Source organism: Salmo salar, chromosome 18 (genome assembly GCF_965601325.2).
Source record: "Salmo salar chromosome 18, fSalSal1, whole genome shotgun sequence".
NCBI lineage: Eukaryota > Metazoa > Chordata > Actinopteri > Salmoniformes > Salmonidae > Salmo > Salmo salar.
In genome coordinates, this window is record NC_138308.1 from 61806834 (window position 1) to 61833272 (window position 26439).

The 26439-nt window shown below is 44.2% G+C and overlaps 1 protein-coding gene across 20 annotated transcripts in view; it reads left to right on the plus strand.

Moving 5' to 3' along the window:
* The window catches only part of ank3b (ankyrin 3b), a 692976-nt gene that overhangs the window by 511038 nt on the left and 155499 nt on the right, over positions 1-26439 (plus strand). For all 20 annotated transcript variants that reach the window (XM_082965026.1, XM_082965032.1, XM_082965030.1 and 17 more), the window contains exons 4-10: positions 2425-2523; positions 6111-6209; positions 10405-10590; positions 12913-12936; positions 16593-16691; positions 24922-25020; positions 26337-26435. In XM_082965026.1, the coding sequence (XP_082821152.1) occupies positions 2425-2523; positions 6111-6209; positions 10405-10590; positions 12913-12936; positions 16593-16691; positions 24922-25020; positions 26337-26435 (705 nt within the window). The remainder of the gene's footprint in view (positions 1-2424; positions 2524-6110; positions 6210-10404; positions 10591-12912; positions 12937-16592; positions 16692-24921; positions 25021-26336; positions 26436-26439) is intronic.

Sequence of the window (26439 nt, forward strand, 5' to 3'; positions counted from 1 at the left end):
GAACAGTTATATGTAGAGGATAATAGAGGAAGTAACAGAACAGTTATATGTAGAGGGTGCTAGAGGAAGTAACAGAACAGTTATATGTAGAGGGTGCTAGAGGAAGTAACAGAACAGTTATATGTAGAGGGTAATAGAGGAAGTAACAGAACAGTTATATGTAGATGCTAATAGAGGAAGTAACAGAACAGTTATATGTAGAGGATAATAGAGGAACTAACAGAACAGTTATATGTAGAGGATAATAGAGGAAGTAACAGAACAGTCATATGTAGAGGATTATAGAGGAAGTAACAGAACAGTTATATGTAGAGGGGGCTAGAGGAAGTAACATAACAGTTATATGTAGAGGATAATAGAGGAAGTAACAGAACAGTTATATGTAGAGGGTAATAGAGGAAGTAACAGAACAGTTATATGTAGAGGATGCTAGAGGAAGTAACAGAACAGTTATATGTAGAGGTTGCTAGAGGAAGTAACAGAACAGTTATATGTAGAGGATAATAGAGGAAGTAACAGAACAGTTATATGTAGAGGATAATAGAGGAAGTAACAGAACAGTTATATGTAGAGGGTGCTAGAGGAAGTAACAGAACAGTTATATGTAGAGGATAATAGAGGAAGTAACAGAACAGTTATATGTAGAGGTTAATAGAGGAAGTAACAGAACAGTTATATGTAGAGGGTGCTAGAGGAAGTAACAGAAAAGTTATATGTAGAGGATAATAGAGGAAGTAACAGAACAGTTATATTTAGAGGGTAATAGAGGAAGTAACAGAACAGTTATATGTAGAGGAAAATAGAGGAAGTAACAGAACAGTTATATCTAGAGGATGCTAGAGGAAGTAACAGAACAGTTATATGTAGAGGGTGCTAGAGGAAGTAACAGAACAGTTATATGTAGAGGTTAATAGAGGAAGTAACAGAACAGTTATATGTACAGGATAATAGAGGAAGTAACAGAACAGTTATATGTAGAGGATAATAGAGGAAGTAACAGAACAGTTATATGTAGAGGGTGCTAGAGGAAGTAACAGAACAGTTATATGTAGAGGGTGCTAGAGGAAGTAACAGAACAGTTATATGTAGAGGGTGCTAGAGGAAGTAACAGAACAGTTATATGTAGAGGATAATATAGGAAGTAACAGAACAGTTATATGTAGAGGGTGCTAGAGGAAATAACAGAACAGTTATATGTAGAGGATAATAGAGGAAGTAACAGAACAGTTATATGTAGATGCTAATAGAGGAAGTAACAGAACAGTTATATGTAGAGGATAATAGAGGAAGTAACAGAACAGTTATATGTAGAGGATAATAGAGGAAGTAACAGAACAGTCATATGTAGAGGCTTATAGAGGAAGTAACAGAACAGTTATATGTAGAGGGGGCTAGAGGAAGTAACATAACAGTTATATGTAGAGGATAATAGAGGAAGTAACAGAACAGTTATATGTAGAGGGTAATAGAGGAAGTAACAGAACAGTTATATGTAGAGGATAATAGAGGAAGTAACAGAACAGTTATATGTAGAGGGTGCTAGAGGAAGTAACAGAACAGTTATATGTAGAGGATAATAGAGGAAGTAACAGAACAGTTATATGTAGAGGATTATAGAGGAAGTAACAGAACAGTTATATGTAGAGGGTGCTAGAGGAAGTAACAGAACAGTTATATGTAGAGGCTAATAGAGGAAGTAACAGAACATTTATATGTAGAGGGTGCTAGAGGAAGTAACAAAACAGTTATATGTAGAGGATAATAGAGGAAGTAACAGAACAGTTATATGTAGAGGGTGCTACAGGAAGTAATAGAACAGTTATATGTAGAGGATAATAGAGGAAGTAACAGAACAGTTATATGTAGAGGATAATATCGGAAGTAACAGAACAGTTATATGTAGAGGATAATAGAGGAAGTAACAGAACAGTTATATGTAGAGGATAATAGAGGAAGTAACAGAACAGTTATATGTAGAGGGGGCTAGAGGAAGTAACAGAATAGTTATATGTAGAGGATAATAGAGGAAGTAACAGAACAGTTATATGTAGAGGGTGATAGAGGAAGTAACAGAACAGTTATATGTAGAGGGGGCTAGAGGAAGTATCAGAACAGTTATATGTGGAGGGTGATAGAGGAAGTAACAGAACAGTTGTATGTAGAGGGTGATAGAGGAAGTAACATAACAGGTATATGTAGAGGGGGCTAGAGGGTGCTAGAGGAAGTAACAGAACAGCCACTGTTCCTGACTGACATGACACATTATCTCACTGACATTTCTTTCTCTGGTATACCCTAATACCCCCTCAAATACTCCCCATCCATCTCACTCACTCACTCACTCACTCACTCACTCACTCACTCACTCACTCACTCACTCACTCACTCACTCACTCACTCACTCATCCCTCCCTGTCTTTCCAGAAAGGTAACACAGCTCTCCACATAGCGTCTCTAGCTGGTCAGGTGGATGTAGTGAAGGAGCTGGTGACCAGTGGAGCTAACGTCAACGCACAGTCTCAGGTGAGTCTAGGACCTCCCCCTTTAGACACACCCACAGTCTCAAGTGAGTCTAGGACCTCTCCCTTTAGACACACCCACAATCTCAGGTGAGTCTAGGACCGCCCCCTTTTAGACACACCCACAGTCTCAGGTGAGTCTAGGACCTCCCCCTTTAGTGTGTCTCACACCCACAGTCTCAGGTGAGTCTAGATCCTCCCCCTTTTAGACACACCCACAGTCTCAGGTGAGTCTAGGACCTCCCCCTTTTAGACACACCCACAGTCTCAGGTGAGTGTAGGACCTCCCCCTTTTAGACACACCCACAGTCTCAGGTGAGTCTAGGACCTCCCCCTTTTAGACACACCCACAGTCTTGGCTCCGTACTGTAAATAACAGATGTAGACTAACAGTGAAATGCTTATGGGCCTTTCCCAACAATGCAGAGAGGAAAATAATATAAAAATAATAACATGAGAAATAAATAAGCAATGAGTAACGATAACTTGGCTATATACACGGGGTAGCAGTACTGAGTCTATCGCAAGGGTACAAGGTAAGCGAGGTAGATATGTACATATGAGTAACGATAACTTGGCTATATACACGGGGTAGCAGTACTGAGTCTATCTGCAAGGGTACAAGATAATCGAGGTAGATATGTACATATGAGTAACGATAACTTGGCTATATACACAGGGTAGCAGTACTGAGTCTATCTGCAAGGGTACAAGGTAATTGAACAATATATAACAATATAAAACTAGAACATAACAACATAGAAAAACTAAACTAGAAAACCCCCCTGTCACGCCCTGACCTACTCTACCATAGAAAATAACAGCTTACTATGGTCAGGACGTGACAGAGGCAGATATGTACATATGAGTAGGGGTAAAGTGACTAGCCAACAGGATAGGTATGTATATATAGGTAGAGGTAGATATGTACATATGAGTAGGGGTAAAGTGACTAGGCAACAGGACAGATAATAATCGGTAGCAGCAGTGTATGCGATGAGTCAAAAGAGTTCCTGCAAAGGAGGTCAATGCAGATATTCCGGATAGCTATTAAGTTAGCTATTTAACTAACTATTTAGCGATCATAGTCTGCTGCTGGAAAAACGTATGTGTTATGGCTTTACACCCCCTGCTATAATGTGGATAAAGAGTTACCTGTCTAACAGAACACAGAGGGTGTTCTTTAATGGAAACCTCTCAAACATAATCCAACATAATCCCCAGGGCAGCTGTCCAGGCCCCTTACTTTTTTTCAATATTTACTAACGGCATGCCACTGGTTTGAGTAAAGCCAGTGTGTCTATGTATGTGGATGACTCAACACTATACACATCAGCTACTACAGCGACTGAAATGACTGCGGTACTTAACAAAGAGCTGCAGTTCGAAATTGTTGCAACCCCTATTACTAGCCTATTCAACTTCTCTTTCGTATCGTCTGAGATCCCCAAAGATTGGAAAGCTGCCGCGGTCATCCCCCTCTTCAAAGGGGGAGACACTCTAGACCCAAACTGCTACAGACCTATATCTATCCTACCCTGCCTTTCTAAAATCTTCGAAAGCCAAGTTAACAAAAAGATCACCGACCATTTCGAATCCCACCGTACCTTCTCTGCTATGCAATCTGGTTTCCGAGCTGGTCATGGGTGCACCTCATCCACGCTCAAGGTCCTAAACAATATCATAACCGCCATCGATAAAAGACAGTACTGTGCAGCCATCTTCATCGACCTGGCCAAGGCTTTCGACTCTGTCAATCACCGCATTCTTATCGGCAGACTCAATAGCATTGGCTTCTCAAATGACTGCCTCGCCTATTTCTCAGACAGAGTTCATTGTGTCAAATCGGAGGGCCTCATGAGGCTGCGCACAATTGGCCCAGCATCGTCCGGGTTAGGGGAGGGTCTGACTGACCGGGATGTCCTTGTCCCATCGCGCTCTAGCGACTCCTGTGGTGGGCCGGGTGCATGCACGCTGACACAATCACCAGTTGGATGGTGTTTCCTACGACACATTGCATTGGTGTGGCTGGCTTCCGGGTTAAGCGAGCATTGTGTCAAAAAAGCAGTGCAGCTGGGCAGGGTCGTGTTTCGGAGGACGGATGGCTCTCGACCTTCGCCTCTCCCGAGTCTGTACAGGAGTAGCAGCAATGGGACAAGACTGGAACTACCAATTGGGGAGAAAAAGAAGTAAACGTACAAAAAAAGGATAATAAATAAGTACACGGAGAGCTAACATGACATGTTAATCTCTCCTGGCTCAACGTGGAAGAGAGATTGACTTCATCACTACTTGTATTTATGAGAGGTATTGACATGTTGAAAGGACCAAGCTATAATATGTTCGGCCCCCAGGAAGAGTAGCTGCTGCCTTAGCAGGAACTAATAGAGATCCATAATAAACCCTCAGGAAGAGTAGCTGCTGCCTTGGCAGGAACTAATGGGGATCCATAATAAACCCCAGGAAGAGTAGCTGCTGCCTTGGCCGGAACTAATGGGGATGCATAATAAACCCCAGGAAGAGTAGCTGCTGCCTTGGCAGGAACTAATGGGGATCCATAATAAACCCCAGGAAGAGTAGTTGCTGCCTTAGCAGGAACTAATGGAGATCCATAATAAACCCTCAGGAAGAGTAGCTGCTGCCTTGGCAGGAACTAATGGGGATCCATAATAAACCCCAGGAAGAGTAGCTGCTGCCTTGGCAGGAACTAATGGGGATTCATAATAAACCCCAGGAAGAGTAGCTGCTGCCTTGGCAGGAACTAATGGGGATCCATAATAAACCCCAGGAAGAGTAGCTGCTGCCTTGGCAGGAACTAATGGGGATCCATAATAAACCCCAGGAAGAGTAGCTGCTGCCTTGGCAGGAACTAATAGGGATTCATAATAAACCCCAGGAAGAGTAGCTGCTGCCTTGGCAGGAACTAATGGGGATTCATAATAAACCCCAGGAAGAGTAGCCCTGCACATTGACTCTGTACCGGTACCCCCTGTATATAGCCTCGTTATTGTTATGTACATTTCTTGTGTTAGCTTGTGATTCATTTGATGTTTTAAACTTCCGTTTATTTAGTAACCAACTGCATTGTTGCTTAACGGCATGTAAGTAAGCATTTCACGGAAAGGTCTACACTGTATTACTATAATAATCTACTGTGATAATGGCTGTATTGTTTGTATTACTATAATAATGTACTGTGATAATGGCTGTATTGTCTGTATTACTATAATAATGTACTGTAATAATGGCTGCATATGCTCTATTACTGTAATAATGTACTGTAATAATGGCTGTATTGTCTGTATTACTATAATAATGTACTGTAATAATGGCTGTACTGTCAGTATTACTATAATAATGTACTATAATAATGGCGGTATTGTCTGTATTACTATAGAATGTACTGTGATAATGGCTGTATTGTCTGTATTACCATAAAAATGTATTGTAATAATGGCTGTATTATCTGTATTACTATAATAATGTACTGTAATAATGGCTGTATTGTCTGTATTACTATAATAATGTACTGTAATAATGGCTGTATTGTCTGTATTACTGACTAACCAGTATGTCGTGTGTCTCCTGTAGAATGGCTTCACTCCTCTGTACATGGCTGCTCAGGAGAATCATCAGAAGGTGGTCAGATACCTGCTGGACCATGGCTCCACACAGGGCATCGCTACAGAGGTCAGTATTCTACACCGACCCGATAGCTCATATTCCTTCCCCTCTTCTTCATACTAACTCATATCTCCACACAGGGCATGGGGCTGTATAATAGTGATATTAAACTATGGGGCTGTATAATAGTGGTATTAAACTATGGGGCTGTATAATAGTGATATTAAACTATGGGGCTGTATAATAGTGATATTAAACCATGGGGCTGTATCATAGTGATATTAAACTATGGGGCTGTATAATAGTGATGATAAACTATGGGGCTGTATAATAGTGATATTAAACCATGGGGCTGTATAATAGTGATTTTAAACTATGGGGCTGTATAATAGTGATATTAAACCATGGGGCTGTATAATAGTGGTATTAAACTATGGGGCTGTATAATAGTGATATTAAACCATGGGGCTGCATAATAGTGATATTAAACTATGGGGCTGTATAATAGTGATATTAAACCATGGTGGGGCTGTATAATAGTGATGTTAAACTATGGGGCTGTATAATGGTGATATTAAACTATGGGGCTGTATAATAGTGATATTAAACCATGGGGCTGTATAATAGTGATAATAAACCATGGGGCTGTATAATAGTGATATTAAACCATGGTGGGGCTGTATAATAGTGATATTAAACTATGGGGCTGTATAATAGTGATGTTAAACCATGGGGCTGTATAATAGTGATATTAAACTATGGGGCTGTATAATAGTGATATTAAACAATGGTGGGGCTGTATAATAGTGATATTAAACTCTGGGGCTGTATAATAGTGATATTAAACTATGGGTCTGTATAATAGTGATGTTAAACCATGGGGCTGTATATTAGTGATATTAAACTATGGGTCTGTATAATAGTGATATTGAACTATGGTGAGGCTGTATAATAGTGATATTAAACTATGGGGCTGTATAATAGTGATATTAAACCATGGTGGGGCTGTATAATAGTGATATTAAACTATGGGGCTGTATAATAGTGATATTAAACTATGGGGCTGTATAATAGTGGTATTAAACTATGGGTCTGTATAATAGTGATATTAAACTATGGGTCTGTATAATAGTGATATTAAACTATGGGGCTGTATAATAGTGATATTAAACTATGGGGCTGTATAATAGTGATATTAAACCATGGTGGGGCTGTATAATAGTGATATTAAACTATGGGGCTGTATAATAGTGATATTAAACTATGGGGCTGTATAATAGTGATGTTAAACCATGGGGCAGTATAATAGTGATATTAAACTATGGGGCTGTATAATAGTGATATTAAACTATGGGGCTGTATAATAGTGATATTAAACCATGGTGGGGCTGTATAATAGTGATATTAAACTATGGGGCTGTATAATAGTGATATTAAACTATGGGGCTGTATAATAGTGATATTAAACTATGGGGCTGTATAATAGTGGTATTAAACTATGGGTCTGTATAATAGTGATATTAAACTATGGGTCTGTATAATAGTGATGTTAAACCATGGGGCTGTATATTAGTGATATTAAACTATGGGGGGGCTGTATAATAGTGATATTAAACCATGGTGGGGCTGTATAATAGTGATATTGAACTATGGTGGGGCTGTATAATAGTGATATTAAACCATGGTGGGGCTGTATAATAGTGATATTGAACTATGGTGGGGCTGTATAATAGTGATATTAAACTATGGGGCTGTATAATAGTGATATTAAACCATGGTGGGGCTGTATAATAGTGATATTAAACTATGGGGCTGTATAATAGTGATATTAAACCATGGGGCTGTGTAATAATGATATTAAACTATTGGGCTGTATAATAGTGATATTAAACTATGGGGCTGTATAATAGTGATATTAAACTATGGGGCTGTATAATAGTGATATTAAACCATGGGGCTGTGTAATAGTGATATTAAACTATTGGGCTGTATAATAGTGATATTAAACTATGGGTCTGTATAATAGTGATGTTAAACCATGGGGCTGTATAATAGTGATATTAAACCATGGGGCTGTGTAATAGTGATATTAAACTATTGGGCTGTATAATAGTGATATTAAACTATGGGGCTGTATAATAGTGATATTAAACTATGGGGCTGTATAATAGTGATATTAAACCATGGGGCTGTGTAATAGTGGTATTAAACTATAGGGCTGTATAATAGTGGTATTAAACTATGGGGCTGTATAATAGTGATGTTAAACTATGGGGCTGTATAATAGTGATATTAAACTATGGGCTGTATAATAGTGATAAATCATGGTACTAGAGATGGCAGGAGAGGCAACTGAAACAGAGAAGGACCAAGGATGTCAGTCAGCCAGTCAGTTTATCTGTTGGAGGTCTAGAATATATTCTAACAGACATACAGTATATCGTTGATGAGCTCAATATCAAATGTCAAGATATGTCATCGTAATCTAATAATCTACACTGAACAGAACTGTAAAGCAACATGTAAAGTGTGGTTCCCATGTTTCATGAGCTGAAGTGAAAAATCCCACACATGTTCCATACGTGCTAAGGAGTGTTTCTGTCTGTTATAATGCCCTTTTGTGGGGGAAAAACTCATTCTGATTGGCTGGGCCTGTCTCCCCAGTGGGTGGGCCTGTCTCCCCAGTGGGTGGGCCTGTCTCCCCAGTGGCTGGGCCTGTCTCCCCAGTGGGTGGGCCTGTCTCCCCAGTGGGTGGGCCTGTCTCCCCAGTGGGTGGGCCTGTTATCTCTACTGTAGGATGGCTTCACCTCCCTGGCGGTGGCGTTGCAGTATGGTATAGTATATATAGTGACTGTTATCTCTACTGTAGGATGGCTTCACCCCCCCTGGCGGTGGTGTTGCAGTATGGTATAGTATATATATTGACTGTTATCTCTACTGTAGGATGGCTTCACACCCCCCTGGCGGTCACCCCCCCTGGCGGTGGCGTTGCAGTATGGTATAGTATGTATAGTGACTGTTATCTCTACTGTAGGATGGCTTCACCCCCCCTGGCGGTCACCCCCCCTGGCGGTGGTGTTGCAGTATGGTATAGTATATATAGTGACTGTTATCTCTACTGTAGGATGGCTTCACCCCCCTGGCGGTCACCCCCCCTGGCGGTGGCGTTGCAGTATGGTATAGTATATATAGTGACTGTTATCTCTACTGTAGGATGGCTTCACCCCCCTGGCGGTGGCGTTGCAGTATGGTATAGTATATATAGTGACTGTTATCTCTACTGTAGGATGGCTTCACCCCCCCTGGCGGTCACCCCCCCTGGCGGTGGTGTTGCAGTATGGTATAGTATATATAGTGACTGTTATCTCTACTGTAGGATGGCTTCACCCTCTGGCGGTGGCATTGCAGTATGGTAGGGTATATATAGTGACTGTTATCTCTACTGTAGGATGGCTTCACCCCCCCCTGGCGGTGGCATTGCAGTATGGTATAGTATATATTGTGACTGTTATCTCTACTGTAGGATGGCTTCACCCCCCTGGCGGTGGTGTTGCAGTATGGTATAGTATATATAGTGACTGTTATCTCTACTGTAGGATGGCTTCACCCCCCTGGCGGTCACCCCCCCCTGGCGGTGGTGTTGCTGTATGGTATAGTATATATAGTGACTGTTATCTCTACTGTAGGATGGCTTCACCCCCCTGGCGGTGGCGTTGCAGTATGGTATAGTATATATAGTGACTGTTATCTCTACTGTAGGATGGCTTCACCCCCCTGGCGGGCACCCCCCCTGGCGGTGGCGTTGCAGTATGGTATAGTATATATAGTGACTGTTATCTCTACTGTAGGATGGCTTCACCCCCCTGGTGGTGGTGTTGCAGTATGGTATAGTATATATAGTGACTGTTATCTCTACTGTAGGATGGCTTCACCCCCCTGGCGGTCACCCCCCCTGGCGGTGGTGTTGCAGTATGGTAGAGTATATATAGTGACTGTTATCTCTACTGTAGGATGGCTCACCCCCTGGCGGTCACCCCCCCAGGCGGTGGTGTTGCAGTATGGTATAGTATATATAGTGACTGTTATCTCTACTGTAGGATGCTTCACCCCCCTGGCGGTGGCGTTGCAGTATGGTATAGTATATATAGTGACTGTTATCTCTAATGTAGGATGGCTTCACCCCCCTGGCGGTCACCCCCCCCCCTGGCGGTGGCGTTGCAGTATGGTATAGTATATATAGTGACTGTTATCTCTACTGTAGGATGGCTTCACCCCCCTGGCGGTGGCGTTGCAGCAGGGACATGAACAGGTGGTCTCTCTGCTCCTGGAGAATGACACGAAAGGGAAGGTCCGGCTCCCGGCACTCCACATTGCCGCGCGCAAAGACGATACCAAGGCTGTTGCACTGCTGCTCCAGATCGACCACAACGCAGATGTCGAGTCCAAGGTACCAACACAGACAGCGCACCAATCACTAGTCCTTTATCTGCGCTCTGACCAGAGGGCTATCCTAGGATTCAGGTTTAACTAGTTAGCCAGGTAACTTTGGTCAACTCTGAGTTATACTTCAGGATAACCAGTCATACGAATATGGCTCACCTTTTAGTCAGGTACATTTCTATGGCAATGAATCCTTCAGAACTAACCTGCTCTGGGGCAGGCTAACTCAGGGCTAACTCAGGGCTAACTCCACTCATCCTGAATGAAGTGTCTGAGTTAAATCAGATTCCCTCCCTCTCTCAAAGATTGCGTCATCATCCCCTTCATTTGAGGAAGAAAAAAATAATGATCAAATCAATCAAATGTATTTATAAAGCCTTTCTTACATCAGCTGATATCTCAAAGTGCTGTACAGAAACCCAGCCTAAAACCCCAAACAGCAAGCAATGCAGGTGTAGAAGCATAGTGACTAGGAAAAACTCCCTAGAAAGGCTGGAACCTTGGAAGAAACTTAGAGAGGAACCAGGCTATGAGGGGAACCAGACTGTTTCTCTCTATACGATTTGTATTTCATATACCTTTGACTATTGGATGTTCTTATAGGCACTTTAGTATTGCCAGTGTAACAGTATAGCTTCCATCCCTCTCCTCGCTCCTACCTGGGCTCGAACCAGCCACCCTCGAAGCAGCGTTACCCATGCAGAGCAAGGGAAACAACTACTCCAAGTCTCAGAGCGAGTGACGTTTGAAACGCTATTAGCGCGCACCCGGCTAACTAGCTAGCCATTTCACATCGGTTACACCAGCTCTATCTTGGGAGTTGACAGGCTTGAAGTCATAAACAGCGCAATGCATTGCGAAGGGCTGCTGGCAAAATGCACGAAAGTGCTGTTTGAATGAATGCTTACGAGCCTGCTGGTGCCTACCACCGCTCAGTCAGACTGCTCTATCAAATCATAGACTTAATTATAACATAATAACACACAGAAACACGAGCCTTAGGTCATTAATATGGTAGAATCCGGAAACTATCATCTCGAAAACAAAACGTTACATTGCACAACCTTCAGTGTTATGTCATAATTACGTAAAATTCTGACAAATTACCCAAAGTGTTGCATATACCCTGACTGCGTGCAATGAACGCAAAATGACATAATTTCACCTGGTTAATATTGCCTGCTAACCTGGATTTCATTTAGCTAAATATGCAGGTTTAAAAATATATACTTCTGTGTATTGATTTTAAGAAAGGCATTGATGTTTATGGTTAGGTACAGTCGTGCAACGATTGTGCTTTTTTCGCAAATGCGCTTTTGTTAAATCATCCCCTGTTTGGCGAAGTCGGCTGTCTTTGTTAGGAAGAAATAGTCTTCACAGTTCGCAACGAGCCAGGCGGCCCAAACTGCTGCATATACCCTGACTTTGTTTGCAAGAGAAGTGACACATTTTCCCTAGTTAAAAGAAATTCATGTTAGCAGGCAATATTAACTAAATATGCAGGTTTAAAAATATATACTTGTGTATTGATTTTAAGAAAGGCATTGATGTTTATGGTTGGAGCAACGTGTACCTAAGCGATTATATGCTACCCAGGACAGGCTAGATAAACTAGTAATATCATCAACCATGTGTAGTTAACTAGTGATTATGATTGATTGATTGTTTTTTATAAGATAAGTTTAATGCTAGCTAGCAACTTACCTTGGCTTCTTACTGCATTCACGTAACAGGCAGGCTCCTCGTGGAGTGCAACGTAAAGCAGGTGGTTAGAGCGTTGGACTAGTTAACCGTAAGGTTGCAAGATTGAATCCCTGAGCTGACAAGGTAAAAATCTGTCGTTCTGCCCCTGAACAAGGCAGTTAACCCACCGCTCCTAGGCCGTCATTGAAAATAAGAATGTGTTCTTAACTGACTTGCCTAGTTAAATAAAGGTAAAAAAATATATATAAAAAATAAAAATAAATAAAAATCGGCCAAATCGGCGTCCAAAAATACCGATTTCCGATTGTTATGAAAACTTGAAATCGGCCCTAATTAATCGGCCATTCCGATTAATCGGCCGACCTCTAGTTCTGATGTTACTGTCACAGTAAAATGACTCTGTAGATGTTCTATAATATCAGTATGCTGACAGAAATAGTACCCTGTGTTATTGTGTTCATGTCTGTGGTGTTAATGTTGTGAACCTAACTGTTATCCTGACTGTTATGTTGTTATCATGACTCTTCCCACCATCATACAGCATGGTGCAGCCATAGTGTCGTTGTGATGCACTAACCTCCCATTCTCTCCTCTCTTGACCTCTCGCTGGTGTTGCTCTCCCTAGATGATGGTGAATAGGACCACAGAGGTATATTCGGATCTCCTCTACACACTCAACACTCACAGCCCACCACCTCACACCCTGCTGCTACCTGCTACCTGCTAACTGCTAACTGCTGCCTCATCTCTCCTCCCTGGTCCTGCATTGCTTCTTTTTGTTATTTTATTTACTGTCTGTCTTGGTGCTTTCCAGAAGGGACTAGAAAGTAGCATGACCTCTGACCTCTGATGTACTGACAACATGGACTGAGGGTCTCTACAGCTGAGGGGCTGGCTTCCTTTATCCAGTCTCATAAAACCCTTAAGAACGTGGTTAGCAGGATGTTAGAGTTGGTTAGCAGGATGTTAGAGTTGGTTAGCATGATGTTAGACTTGGTTAGCATGATGTTAGACTTGGTTAGCATGATGTTAGACTTGGTTAGCATGATGTTAGCATGATGTTAGACTTGGTTAGCATGATGTTAGAGTTGGTTAGCATGACGTTAGAGTTGGTTAACATGATGTTAGAGTTGGTTAGCATGATGTTAGACTTGGTTAACACTTGAACCGCCAATGGCCACTGACATTTGATTTTGTCAATAAAAGATATCGCCCCCCCCCTCCGAAAAAAAGCAACATCAAATAAAATGTTATTGGTCACGTACACGTGTTTAGCAGATGTTACTGGTCACGTACACGTGTTTAGAAGATGTTATTGGTCACGTACACGTGTTTAGAAGATGTTATTGGTCACGTACACGTGTTTAGCAGATGTTATTGCAGATGTAGCGTAATGCTTGTGTTTCTAGCTCCAACAGTGCAGTAATATCTAACAATACACACAATCTATAGTAAAGCAATGGAATTAAGAATATATACACATTTAGACGAGCAATGTCAGAGCTGCATAGACTAAGATACAGTAGAATAGAATAGAATACAGTATATACATATGAGATGAGTAATACAACATATGTACACATTATTAAAGTGACTAGTGTTCCATTATTAAAGTGGCTAGTGATCTCAAGTCTATGTATATAAGGCAGCAGCCTCTAATGTGCAAGTGATGGCTATTTAACAGTCTGATGGCCTTGAGATAGAAGCTGTTTTGTTAGTTTTTCCGGTCCCAGCTTTGATGCACCTGTACTGACCTCGCCTTCTGGATGATAACGTGGTGAACAGGCAGTGGCTCAGGTGGTTGTTGTCCTTGATGTTCTTTTTGGCCTTCCTGTGACATCAGGTGCTGTAGGTGTGTCCTGGAGGGCAGGTAGTTTGCCCCCGGCGATGCATTGGGCAGACCGCACCACCCTCTGGAGAGCCCTGCGGTTGCAGGCGGTGCAGTTGCCGTACAAGGCGGTGATACAGCCTGACAGGATGCTCTCAATTGTGCATCTGTAAAATTTAGTGAGGATTTTAGGTGCCAAGGCAAATTTTGTCAGCCTCCTGAAGTTGAAGAGGCGTTGCTGTGCCTTCTTCACCACACTGTCTGTGTAGATGGACCATTTCAGTTTGTCAGTGATGTGTATGCCGAGGAACTTATAACTTTCCACCTTCTCCACTGCGGTCCCGTCAATGTGGATAGGGGGTTGCTCCCTCTGCTGTTTCCTGAAGTCCACGATCAGCTGCTTTGTTTTGTGGATGTTTTGTGGGAGGTTGTTTTCCTGACACCACACTCCTCTCTGATGTTGGAGTTGGTTAACATGATGTTAGAGTTGGTTAGAGTTGGTTAGCATGATGTTAGAGTTGGTTAGAGTTGGTTAACATGATGTTAGAGCTGGTTAACATGATGTTAGAGTTGGTTAGCATGACGTTAGAGCTGGTTAACATGATGTTAGAGTTGGTTAGAGTTGGTTAGCATGATGTTAGAGCTGGTTAACATGATGTTAGAGCTGGTTAGCATGATGTTAGAGCTGGTTAACATGATGTCAGAGTTGGTTAGCATGATGTTAGAGTTGGTTAGAGTTGGTTAACATGATGTTAGAGTTGGTTAGCATGATGTTAGAGCTGTTATCATCATGTTAGAGTTGGTTAACATGATGTTAGAGTTGGTTAGCATGATGTTAGAGTTGGTTAGAGTTGGTTAACATGATGTTAGAGTTGGTTAGCATGATGTTAGAGTTGGTTAGCATGATGTTAGAGCTGTTATCATCATGTTAGAGTTGGTTAACATGATGTTAGAGTTGGTTAGCATGATGTTAGAGTTGTTATCATCATGTTAGAGTTGGTTAGCATGATGCTAGAGTTGGTTAGCATGATGTTAGAGTTGGTTAGCATGATGTTAGAGCTGTTATCATCATGTTAGAGTTGGTTAGCATGATGTTAGAGTTGGTTAGCATGATGTTAGAGTTGGTTAGCATGATGTTAGAGCTGGTTAGCATGATGTTAGAGCTGTTATCATCATGTTAGAGTTGGTTAGAGTTGGTTAGCATGATGTTAGAGTTGGTTAGCATGATGTTAGAGTTGGTTAACATGATGTTAGAGTTGGTTAGCATGATGTTAGAGCTGTTATCATCATGTTAGAGTTGGTTAACATGATGTTAGAGTTGGTTAGCATGATGTTAGAGTTGGTTAGAGTTGGTTAGCATGATGTTACAGTTGGTTGGCATGATGTTAGAGTTGGTTAGCATGATGTTAGAGTTGGTTAACATGATGTTAGAGTTGGTTAGCATGATGTTAGAGTTGGTTAGCATGATGTTAGAGTTGGTTAGCATGATGTTAGAGTTGGGATGTTAGAGCTGGTTAGCATGATGGTAGAGTTGGGGATGATGATGCAGTAAGTTTGTCTCCTGGCCTCTGTGTCAGCACCACTGGCTGAGTTCTGTGATGAGGTACTGTAAGACACCGTTGGACCCCAGGAAGACTAGCGGTTGCCAAGGTGCCAGCTAATGTGTATCCAAATAAAGAATAAAGGAAGCTATCCCCCAGCAGCAGAGACCCAGTCCACCAGCTAGTCCCTCTCAGTGGGTGTCTCTGCCTTAACATCCCCAGGCTTGTGCATGACTCTAACCCAGGCAGGAGAACTCTAACCCAGGCAGGAGAACTCTAACCCAGGCAGGAGAACTCTAACCCAGGCAGGATAACTCTAACCCAGACAGGATAACTCTAACCCAGGCAGGGTAACTCTAACCCAGGCAGGAGAACTCTAACCCAGGCAGGAGAACTCTAACCCAGACAGGAGAACTCTAACCCAGGCAGGATAACTCTAACCCAGACAGGATAACTCTAACCCAGACACCGTGAGGCAGGCAGGTGTCGGTCAGCAGCCAGTGATGGCTGCAACATCAACAGTCCTCTACTCTAAATGTGTCTATGCTGCTTTTTCTGTTCCCCAACAGCGAACACAGCTAACAGACCTACTGTAGATCAAAGTTCCACACAGCACTACTGTAGCTTATAGTCTAATACAGCATCTGCTTCAGACAACTTGGAAGTTAACAACTGATGAACTAAAACTCAATGGAGGAACCATAGGAACCAGTGTTAGTTTCTACCATCTTTCATATACCAGTCATTTACTTTAAAATCAGTGAAGGGAAGTGAACAAGCGCACACTTTGGGAAGAAGGAGATAATTGGGCTGTAGGAAGGGTCTGCAGCATGTCTGATCAAAGAGCTGTCCCGTCTGGCTATGACGGTGTGAGGGGCTGCTCTGATTGGTTGTGTTGTGACTGAGTGCTGATGTCATGATGTGTCTGTTTTCTAGAGTGGCTTTACTCCGCTGCACATTGCTGCTCACTACGGCAACATCAACGTGGCAACGCTCCTCCTCAACCGCGGCGCCGCCGTGGACTTCAAGGCCAGGGTAAGACTCCTCTAAAACAAGGCCAGGGTAAAACTCCTCTAAAACAAGACCAGGGTCAGACTCCTCTAAAACAAGACCAGGGTCAGACTCCTCTAAAACAAGGCCAGGGTAAGACTCCTCTAAAACAAGACCAGGGTAAGACTCCTGTAAAACAAGACCAGGGAAAGACTCATCAGGCCTGTTTCCTATATCCCTCCACCAGTGGTAATGTTATATTATATCCCTCCACCAGTGGTAATGTGTTATACTATATCCCTCCACCAGTGGTAATGTGTTATCCTATATCTCTCCACCAGTGGTAATATGTTATCCTATATCACTCCACCAGCGGTAATGTGTTATTCTATATCTCTCCACCAGTGGTAATGTGTTATCCTATATCCCTCCACCAGCGGTAATGTGTTATGCCATATCCCTCCACCAGTGGTAATATGTTATCCTATATCCCTCCACCAGTGGTAAAGTGTTATCCTATGTCCCTCCACCAGTGGTAATGTGTTATCCTATATCCCTCCACCAGTGGTAATGTGTTATCCTATATCCCTCCACCAGTGGTAATGTGTTATCCTATATCCCTCCACAAGTGGTAATGTGTTATCCTATATCCCTCCACCAGTGGTAATGTGTTATCCTATATCCCTCCACCAGTGGTAATATGTTATCCTATATCCGTCCACCAGTGGTAATGTGTTATCCTATATCCCTCCACCAGTGGTAATGTGTTATCCTATATCCCTCCACCAGTGGTAATGTGTTATCACATATCCCTCCACCAGTGGTATTGTGTTATCCTATATCCCTCCACCAGTGGTAATGTGTTATCCTATATCCCTCCACCAGTGGTAATGTTATATTATATCCCTCCACCAGTGGTATTGTGTTATCCTATATCCCTCCACCAGTGGTAATGTGTATCCTATATCCCTCCACCAGTGGTAATGTGTTATCCTATATCCCTCCACCAGTGGTAATGTGTTATCCTATATCCCTCCACCAGTGGTAATGTGTTATGCTATATCCCTCCACCAGTGGTAATGTGTTATCCTATATCCCCCCACCAGTTGTAATGTGTTATCCTATATCCCTCCACCAGTGGTAATGTGTTATCCTATATCCCTCCACCAGTGGTAATATGTTATCCTATATCCCTCCACCAGTGGTAATATGTTATCCTATATCCCTCCACCAGTGGTAATGTGTTATTCTATATCCCTCCACCAGTGGTAATGTGTTGTCCTATATCCCTCCACCAGTGGTAATGTGTTATCCTATATCCCTCCACCAGTGGTAATGTGTTATCCTATATCCCTCAACCAGTGGTAATGTGTTATGCTATATCCCTCCACCAGTGGTAATGTGTTATCCTATATCCCTCCACCAGTGGTAATGTGTTATCCTATATCCCTCCACCAGTGGTAATGTGTTATTCTATATCCCTCCACCAGTGGTAATGTGTTATCCTATATCCCTCCACCAGTGGTAATGTGTTATCCTATATCCCTCCACCAGTGATAATGTGTTATCCTATATCCCTCCACCAGTGGTATTGTGTTATCCTATATCCCTCCACCAGTGGTAATGTGTTATCCTATATCCCTCCACCAGTGGTAATGTTATATTATATCCCTCCACCAGTGGTATTGTGTTATCCTATATCCCTCCACCAGTGGTAATGTGTTATCCTATATCCCTCCACCAGTGGTAATGTGTTATGCTATATCCCTCCACCAGTGGTAATGTGTTATCCTATATCCCTCCACCAGTGGTAATGTGTTATCCTATATCCCCCCACCAGTTGTAATGTGTTATCCTATATCCCTCCACCAGTGGTAATGTGTTATCCTATATCCCTCCACCAGTGGTAATATGTTATCCTATATCCCTCCACCAGTGGTAATATGTTATCCTATATCCCTCCACCAGCGGTAATGTGTTATGCTATATCCCTCCACCAGTGGTAATGTGTTATCCTATATCCCTCCACCAGTGGTAATGTGTTATCACATATCCCTCCACCAGTGGTATTGTGTTATCCTATATCCCTCCACCAGTGGTAATGTGTTATCCTATATCCCTCCACCAGTGGTAATGTTATATTATATCCCTCCACCAGTGGTATTGTGTTATCCTATATCCCTCCACCAGTGGTAATGTGTATCCTATATCCCTCCACCAGTGGTAATGTGTTATCCTATATCCCTCCACCAGTGGTAATGTGTTATCCTATATCCCTCCACCAGTGGTAATGTGTTATGCTATATCCCTCCACCAGTGGTAATGTGTTATCCTATATCCCCCCACCAGTTGTAATGTGTTATCCTATATCCCTCCACCAGTGGTAATGTGTTATCCTATATCCCTCCACCAGTGGTAATATGTTATCCTATATCCCTCCACCAGTGGTAATATGTTATCCTATATCCCTCCACCAGTGGTAATGTGTTATTCTATATCCCTCCACCAGTGGTAATGTGTTGTCCTATATCCCTCCACCAGTGGTAATGTGTTATCCTATATCCCTCCACCAGTGGTAATGTGTTATCCTATATCCCTCAACCAGTGGTAATGTGTTATGCTATATCCCTCCACCAGTGGTAATATGTTATCCTATATCCCTCCACCAGCGGTAATGTGTTATCCTATATCCCTCCACCAGTGGTAATGTGTTATCCTATATCTCTCCACCAGCGGTAATGTGTTATGCTATATCCCTCCACCAGTGGTAATATGTTATCCTATATCCCTCCACCAGTGGTAATGTGTTATCCTATGTCCCTCCACCAGTGGTAATGTGTTATCCTATATCCCTCCACCAGTGGTAATGTGTTATCCTATATCCCTCCACCAGTGGTAATGTGTTATCCTATATCCCTCCACCAGTGGTAATGTGTTATCCTATATCCCTCCACCAGTGGTAATGTGTTATCCTATATCCCTCCACCAGTGGTAATGTGTTATCCTATATCCCTCCACCAGTAGTAATGTGTTATCCTATATCCCTCCACCAGTGGTAATGTGTTATGCTATATCCCTCCACCAGTGGTAATGTGTTATCCTATATCCCTCCACCAGTGGTAATGTGTTATCCTATATCCCTCCACCAGTGGTAATGTGTTATCCTATATCCCTCCACCAGTGGTAATGTGTTATCCTATATCCCTCCACCAGTGGTAATGTGTTATGCTATATCCCTCCACCAGTGGTAATGTGTTATCCTATATCCCTCCACCAGTGGTAATGTGTTATCCTATATCCCTCCACCAGTGGTAATGTGTTATGCTATATCCCTCCACCAGTGGTAATGTGTTATCCTATATCCCTCCACCAGTGGTAATGTGTTATCCTATATCCCTCCACCAGTGGTAATGTGTTATCCTATATCCCTCCACCAGTGAAGCATCTGACAGAGGCACTTCCAAGCAGTATTATCCAGGGAACACAGCCTGCTAATGGAATGGGCTAACAGCCAATCATGACACTGTTAATCAAAGCAAAACTTTACCAAGGAAACAGTGGATATGTATCACAACATTACCAAGGAAACAGTGGATATGTATCACAACGTTACCAAGGAAACAGTGGAGATGTATCACAACGTTACCAAGGAAACAGTGGATATGTATCATAACGTATCTCCCATGCAGTTACTCTGTTATTCTGCTGTAGCACATAATGCATTTACTCTGTCATAGCAGCTGATTAGAGCTGGTTTGAGCTGATATATGAGTACCTTTAGCTGTCACTAGAGGGAGGTGTTCTTCAGCCCAGTACCCCAGGACTACCTCAGACCTGACTGTCCTGCAAAAACAGTTCACTAACCCCAGTACCCCAGGACTACCTCAGACCTGACTGTCCTACAGACACAGTTCACTAACCCCAGGACCCCCTCAGACCTGACTGTCCTGCAGACACAGTTCACTAACCCCAGTACCCCAGGACTACCTCAGACCTGACTGTCCTACAGACACAGTTCACTAACCCCAGGACTACCTCAAACCTGACTGTCCTACAGACACAGTTCACTAACCCCAGTACCCCAGGACCCCCTCAGACCTGACTGTCCTGCAGACACAGTTCACTAACCCCAGTACCCCAGGACCCCCTCAGACCTGACTGTCCTGCAGACACAGTTCACTAACCCCAGGACTACCTCAGACCTGACTGTCCTGCAGACACAGTTCACTAACCCCAGTACCCCAGGACCCCCTCAGACCTGACTGTCCTGCAGACACAGTTCACTAACCCCAGGACTACCTCAGACCTGACTGTCCTGCAGACTCAGTTCACTAACCCCAGGACTACCTCAGACCTGACTGTCCTACAGACACAGTTCACTAACCCCAGTACCCCAGGACCCCCTCAGACCTGACTGTCCTGCAGAGACAGTTCACTAACCCCAGTACCCCAGGACCCCTTCAGACCTGACTGTCCTGCAGACACAGTTCACTAACCCCAGTACCCCAGGACCCCCTCAGACCTGACTGCCCCGCAGACACAGTTCACTAACCCCAGGACTACCTCAAACCTGACTGTCCTACAGACACAGTTCACTAACCCCAGGACTACCTCAGACCTGACTGTCCTGCAGACACAGTTCACTAACCCCAGTACCCCAGGACTACCTAAGACCTGACTGTCCTGCAGACACAGTTCACTAACCCCAGTACCCGAGGACTACCTCAGACCTGAGTGTATTGCAGACACAGTTCACGAACCCCAGGACTACCTCAGACCTGACTGTCCTACAGACACAGTTCACTAACCCCAGTACCCCAGGACTACCTCAGACCTGACTGTCCTGCAGACACAGTTCACTAACCCCAGGACTACCTCAGACCTGACTGTCCTAAAGACACAGTTCACTAACCCCAGGACTACCTCAGACCTGACTGTCCTGCAGACAAGTTCACTAACCCCATGATTACCTCAGACCTGACTGTCCTACAGACACAGTTCACTAACCCCAGGACTACCTCAGACCTGACTGTCCTACAGACACAGTTCACTAACCCCAGGACTACCTCAGACCTGACTGTCCGACAGACACAGTTCATTAACCCCAGGACTACCTCAGACCTGACTGTCCTACAGACACAGTTCACTAACCCCAGGACTACCTCAGACCTGACTGTCCTACAGACACAGTTCACTAACCCCAGTACCCCAGGATGCCCTCAGACCTGACTGTCCTGCAGACACAGTTCACTAACCCCAGTACCCCAGGACCCCCTCAGACCTGACTGTCCTGCAGACACAGTTCACGAACCCCAGGAATACCTCAGACCTGTCTGTCCTGCAGACACAGTTCACTAACCCCAGGACTACCTCAGACCTGACTGTCCTACAGACACAGTTCACTAACCCCAGGACTACCTCAGACCTGACTGTCCTGTTGACACAGTTCACTAACCCCTGGACTACCTCAGACCTGACTGTCCTGCAGACACAGTTCACTAACCCCTGGACTACCTCAGACCTGACTGTCCTGCAGACACAGTTCACTAACCCCAGTACTACCTCAGACCTGACTGTCCTACAGACACAGTTCACTAACCCCAGTACCCCAGGACTACCTCAGACCTGACTGTCCTACAGACACAGTTCACTAACCCCAGTACTACCTCAGACCTGACTGTCCTACAGACACAGTTCACTAACCCCAGGACTACCTCAGACCTGACTGTCCTACAGACACAGTTCACTAACCCCAGTACCCCAGGACTACCTCAGACCTGACTGTCCTACAGACACAGTTCACTAACCCCAGTACCCCAGGACTACCTCAGACCTGACTGTCCTGTTGACACAGTTCACTAACCCCAGGACTACCTCAGACCCGACTGTCCTGTTGACACAGTTCACTAACCCCAGGACTACCTCAGACCTGACTGTCCTGCAGACACAGTTCACTAACCCCAGTACCCCAGGACCCCCTCAGACCTGACTGTCCCGCAGACACAGTTCACTAACCCCAGGACTACCTCAGACCTGACTGTCCTACAGACACAGTTCACTAACCCCAGTACCCCAGGACTACCTCAGACCTGACTGTCCTCCATACACAGTTCACTAACCCCAGTACCCCAGGACTACCTCAGACCTGACTGTCCTGCAGACACAGTTCACTAACCCCAGGACTACCTCAGACCTGACTGTCCTGCAGACACAGTTCACTAACCCCAGGACTACCTCAGACCTGACTGTCCTGTTGACACAGTTCACTAACCCCTGGACTACCTCAGACCTGACTGTCCTGCAGACACAGTTCACTAACCCCAGTACCCCAGGACTACCTCAGACCTGACTGTCCTGCAGACACAGTTCACTAACCCCTGGACTACCTCAGACCTGACTGTCCTGCAGACACAGTTCACTAACCCCAGTACTACCTCAGACCTGACTGTCCTACAGACACAGTTCACTAACCCCAGTACCCCAGGACTACCTCAGACCTGACTGTCCTACAGACACAGTTCACTAACCCCAGTACTACCTCAGACCTGACTGTCCTACAGACACAGTTCACTAACCCCAGGACTACCTCAGACCTGACTGTCCTACAGACACAGTTCACTAACCCCAGTACCCCAGGACTACCTCAGACCTGACTGTCCTACAGACACAGTTCACTAACCCCAGTACCCCAGGACTACCTCAGACCTGACTGTCCTGTTGACACAGTTCACTAACCCCAGGACTACCTCAGACCTGACTGTCCTGTTGACACAGTTCACTAACCCCAGGACTACCTCAGACCTGACTGTCCTGCAGACACAGTTCACTAACCCCAGTACCCCAGGACCCCCTCAGACCTGACTGTCCCGCAGACACAGTTCACTAACCCCAGGACTACCTCAGACCTGACTGTCCTACAGACACAGTTCACTAACCCCAGTACCCCAGGACTACCTCAGACCTGACTGTCCTACATACACAGTTCACTAACCCCAGTACCCCAGGACTACCTCAGACCTGACTGTCCTGCAGACACAGTTTACTAACCCCAGGACTACCTCAGACCTGACTGTCCTGCAGACACAGTTCACTAACCCCAGGACTACCTCAGACCTGACTGTCCTGTTGACACAGTTCACTAACCCCTGGACTACCTCAGACCTGACTGTCCTGCAGACACAGTTCACTAACCCCAGTACCCCAGGACTACCTCAGACCTGACTGTCCTGCAGACACAGTTCACTAACCCCTGGACTACCTCAGACCTGACTGTCCTGCAGACACAGTTCACTAACCCCAGTACTACCTCAGACCTGACTGTCCTACAGACACAGTTCACTAACCCCAGTACCCCAGGACTACCTCAGACCTGACTGTCCTACAGACACAGTTCACTAACCCCAGTAATACCTCAGACCTGACTGTCCTACAGACACAGTTCACTAACCCCAGGACTACCTCAGACCTGACTGTCCTACAGACACAGTTCACTAACCCCAGTACCCCAGGACTACCTCAGACCTGACTGTCCTACATACACAATTCACTAACCCCAGTACCCCAGGACTACCTCAGACCTGACTGTCCTGCAGACACAGTTCACTAACCCCAGGACTACCTCAGACCTGACTGTCCTGCAGACACAGTTCACTAACCCCAGGACTACCTCAGACCTGACTGTCCTGCAGACACAGTTCACTAACCCCAGTACCCCAGGACTACCACAGACCTGACTGTCCTACAGACACAGTTCACTAACCCCAGGACTACCTCAGACCTGACTGTCCTGCAGACACAGTTCACTAACCCCAGTACCCCAGTACTACCTCAGACCTGACTGTCCTACAGACACAGTTCACTAACCCCAGTACCCCAGTACTACCTCAGACCTGACTGTCCTGCAGACACAGTTCACTAACCCCAGTACCCCAGGACTACCTCAGACCTGACTGTCCTACAGACACAGTTCACTAACCCCAGGACTACCTCAGACCTGACTGTCCTACAGACACAGTTCACTAACTCCAGGACTACCTCAGACCTGACTGTCCTACAGACACAGTGTCAGCTGACAATGATACTGTACTTTAGGTCGTGTTAAGGGCATCTTCATAGGGTGAAGCTGTTTACAATACGCCCAGAACAAACCACGGATAACCTGCTGTTAGTGTCATTCAAAGTACTGTATGTGTAGAGGTATTATCTTAATGTCCAATCTGATGGAAATAATGACTGTACTGTATTTATGGCTTGATGTTGTGTCTCCCCTTTTCAGAATGACATCACACCGCTGCACGTGGCTTCTAAGAGAGGGAATGGCAACATGGTCAAAGTTCTGCTGGAGAGGGGAGGCAAGATAGACGCCAGGACTAAGGTTAGATATACACTGTACTACATTATACAACGGGCGGGTCTAATCCTGAATGCTGATTGGTTAAAACAGCATTCCAACCGGCGTCTATTCCACAAGTTACCACCGGCTAAATCTATGACATTAAAATGTCTATTTACTCTGTTCTATCTGACTGGGCAATCCACTGTCTCATCAGCCCAGCCAGGCAATTTATAACTTTTATCTCCACTTTAAAAAGCATCTAGACATTATCTCACGTTTCTAACATTTAGTTTAACACCAGAGATTTGTATAAACCTTCCTGTCTGTCGCTCCGACATTTTCAACATTGTTTCTATATTCATATTGGATCTCCAGCTGTCCCGTAGTAATGAACGTGTCGGAACGAGACAGACAGGCAGGCAGCGTTTCGCAGACAGTCCAAATCATGAATCAGCTGAAATGTCAATTGAAAAAAATATATAAAAAAACAAAAGGAAGTGCAGCTAGTTTGCAGTCTTTCCAGCTTCAGTTTGAAGTGATTGTGTTTAGCTGTGTTGTTGGCTAGCTCCTCTGAAGTGATTGTGTTTAGCTGTGTTGTTGGCTAGCTCCTCTGAACAACGAGTGAGCAAACCAGTCCTGAGGAGAGACCACATTTCCTTTGCCAGGCAAAATCTTACCTCATTAGCTCATTGTTATGGATGTATCCAAATAAATGTCACTAGAAAACAACTTAAACAAATGAAAATGCAGCTACTTTGCTGTTATTCTGGCTGTACTTTTTGACGTGACTGTAATTTAGCCGTAGTTGGCTAGCTAGCAAGCAAGGGATAAGAACGTTGCCAGCCAGAATGGCAAAGGAACATTCATCACTTTAGAAGTGTCATTGTGTTTCCAAGTCACTAAATCCTCATCAGCGCCAATTGAGAATTCACTGAGTACAACGCTCAGTCGGACCTCATAGAACTTTCAGCGATGTAGTGACGCAACGTGAAACCTGTGAATACCTTGACCTTGACCTCTATGTTGGTCCATGGTCAGATTCATGTTTATTGTCCTACAGGAGGACTGGTCCGTGGTCAGATTCATGTTTATTGTCCTACAGGAGGACTGGTCCGTGGTCAGATTCATGTTTATTGTCCTACAGGAGGACTGGTCCGTGGTCAGATTCATGTTTATTGTCCTACAGGAGGACTGGTCCGTGATCAGATTCATGTTTATTGTCCTACAGGAAGTAAATCTAGCTCACACACAACATACACAAAACATCTAGAAAAGCCATCAGGGAAGAACCAATAGTCAGAGATACAGTAAGTAACCTGTCTAATGCCCTACTTACCCTTAATCTCTGACCCCAGGACGGTCTGACCCCTCTCCACTGTGGCGCCAGGAGCGGACATGAACAAGTGCTGGAGATGCTGCTAGACAGAGGAGCTCCCATCCTGTCCAAAACTAAGGTAC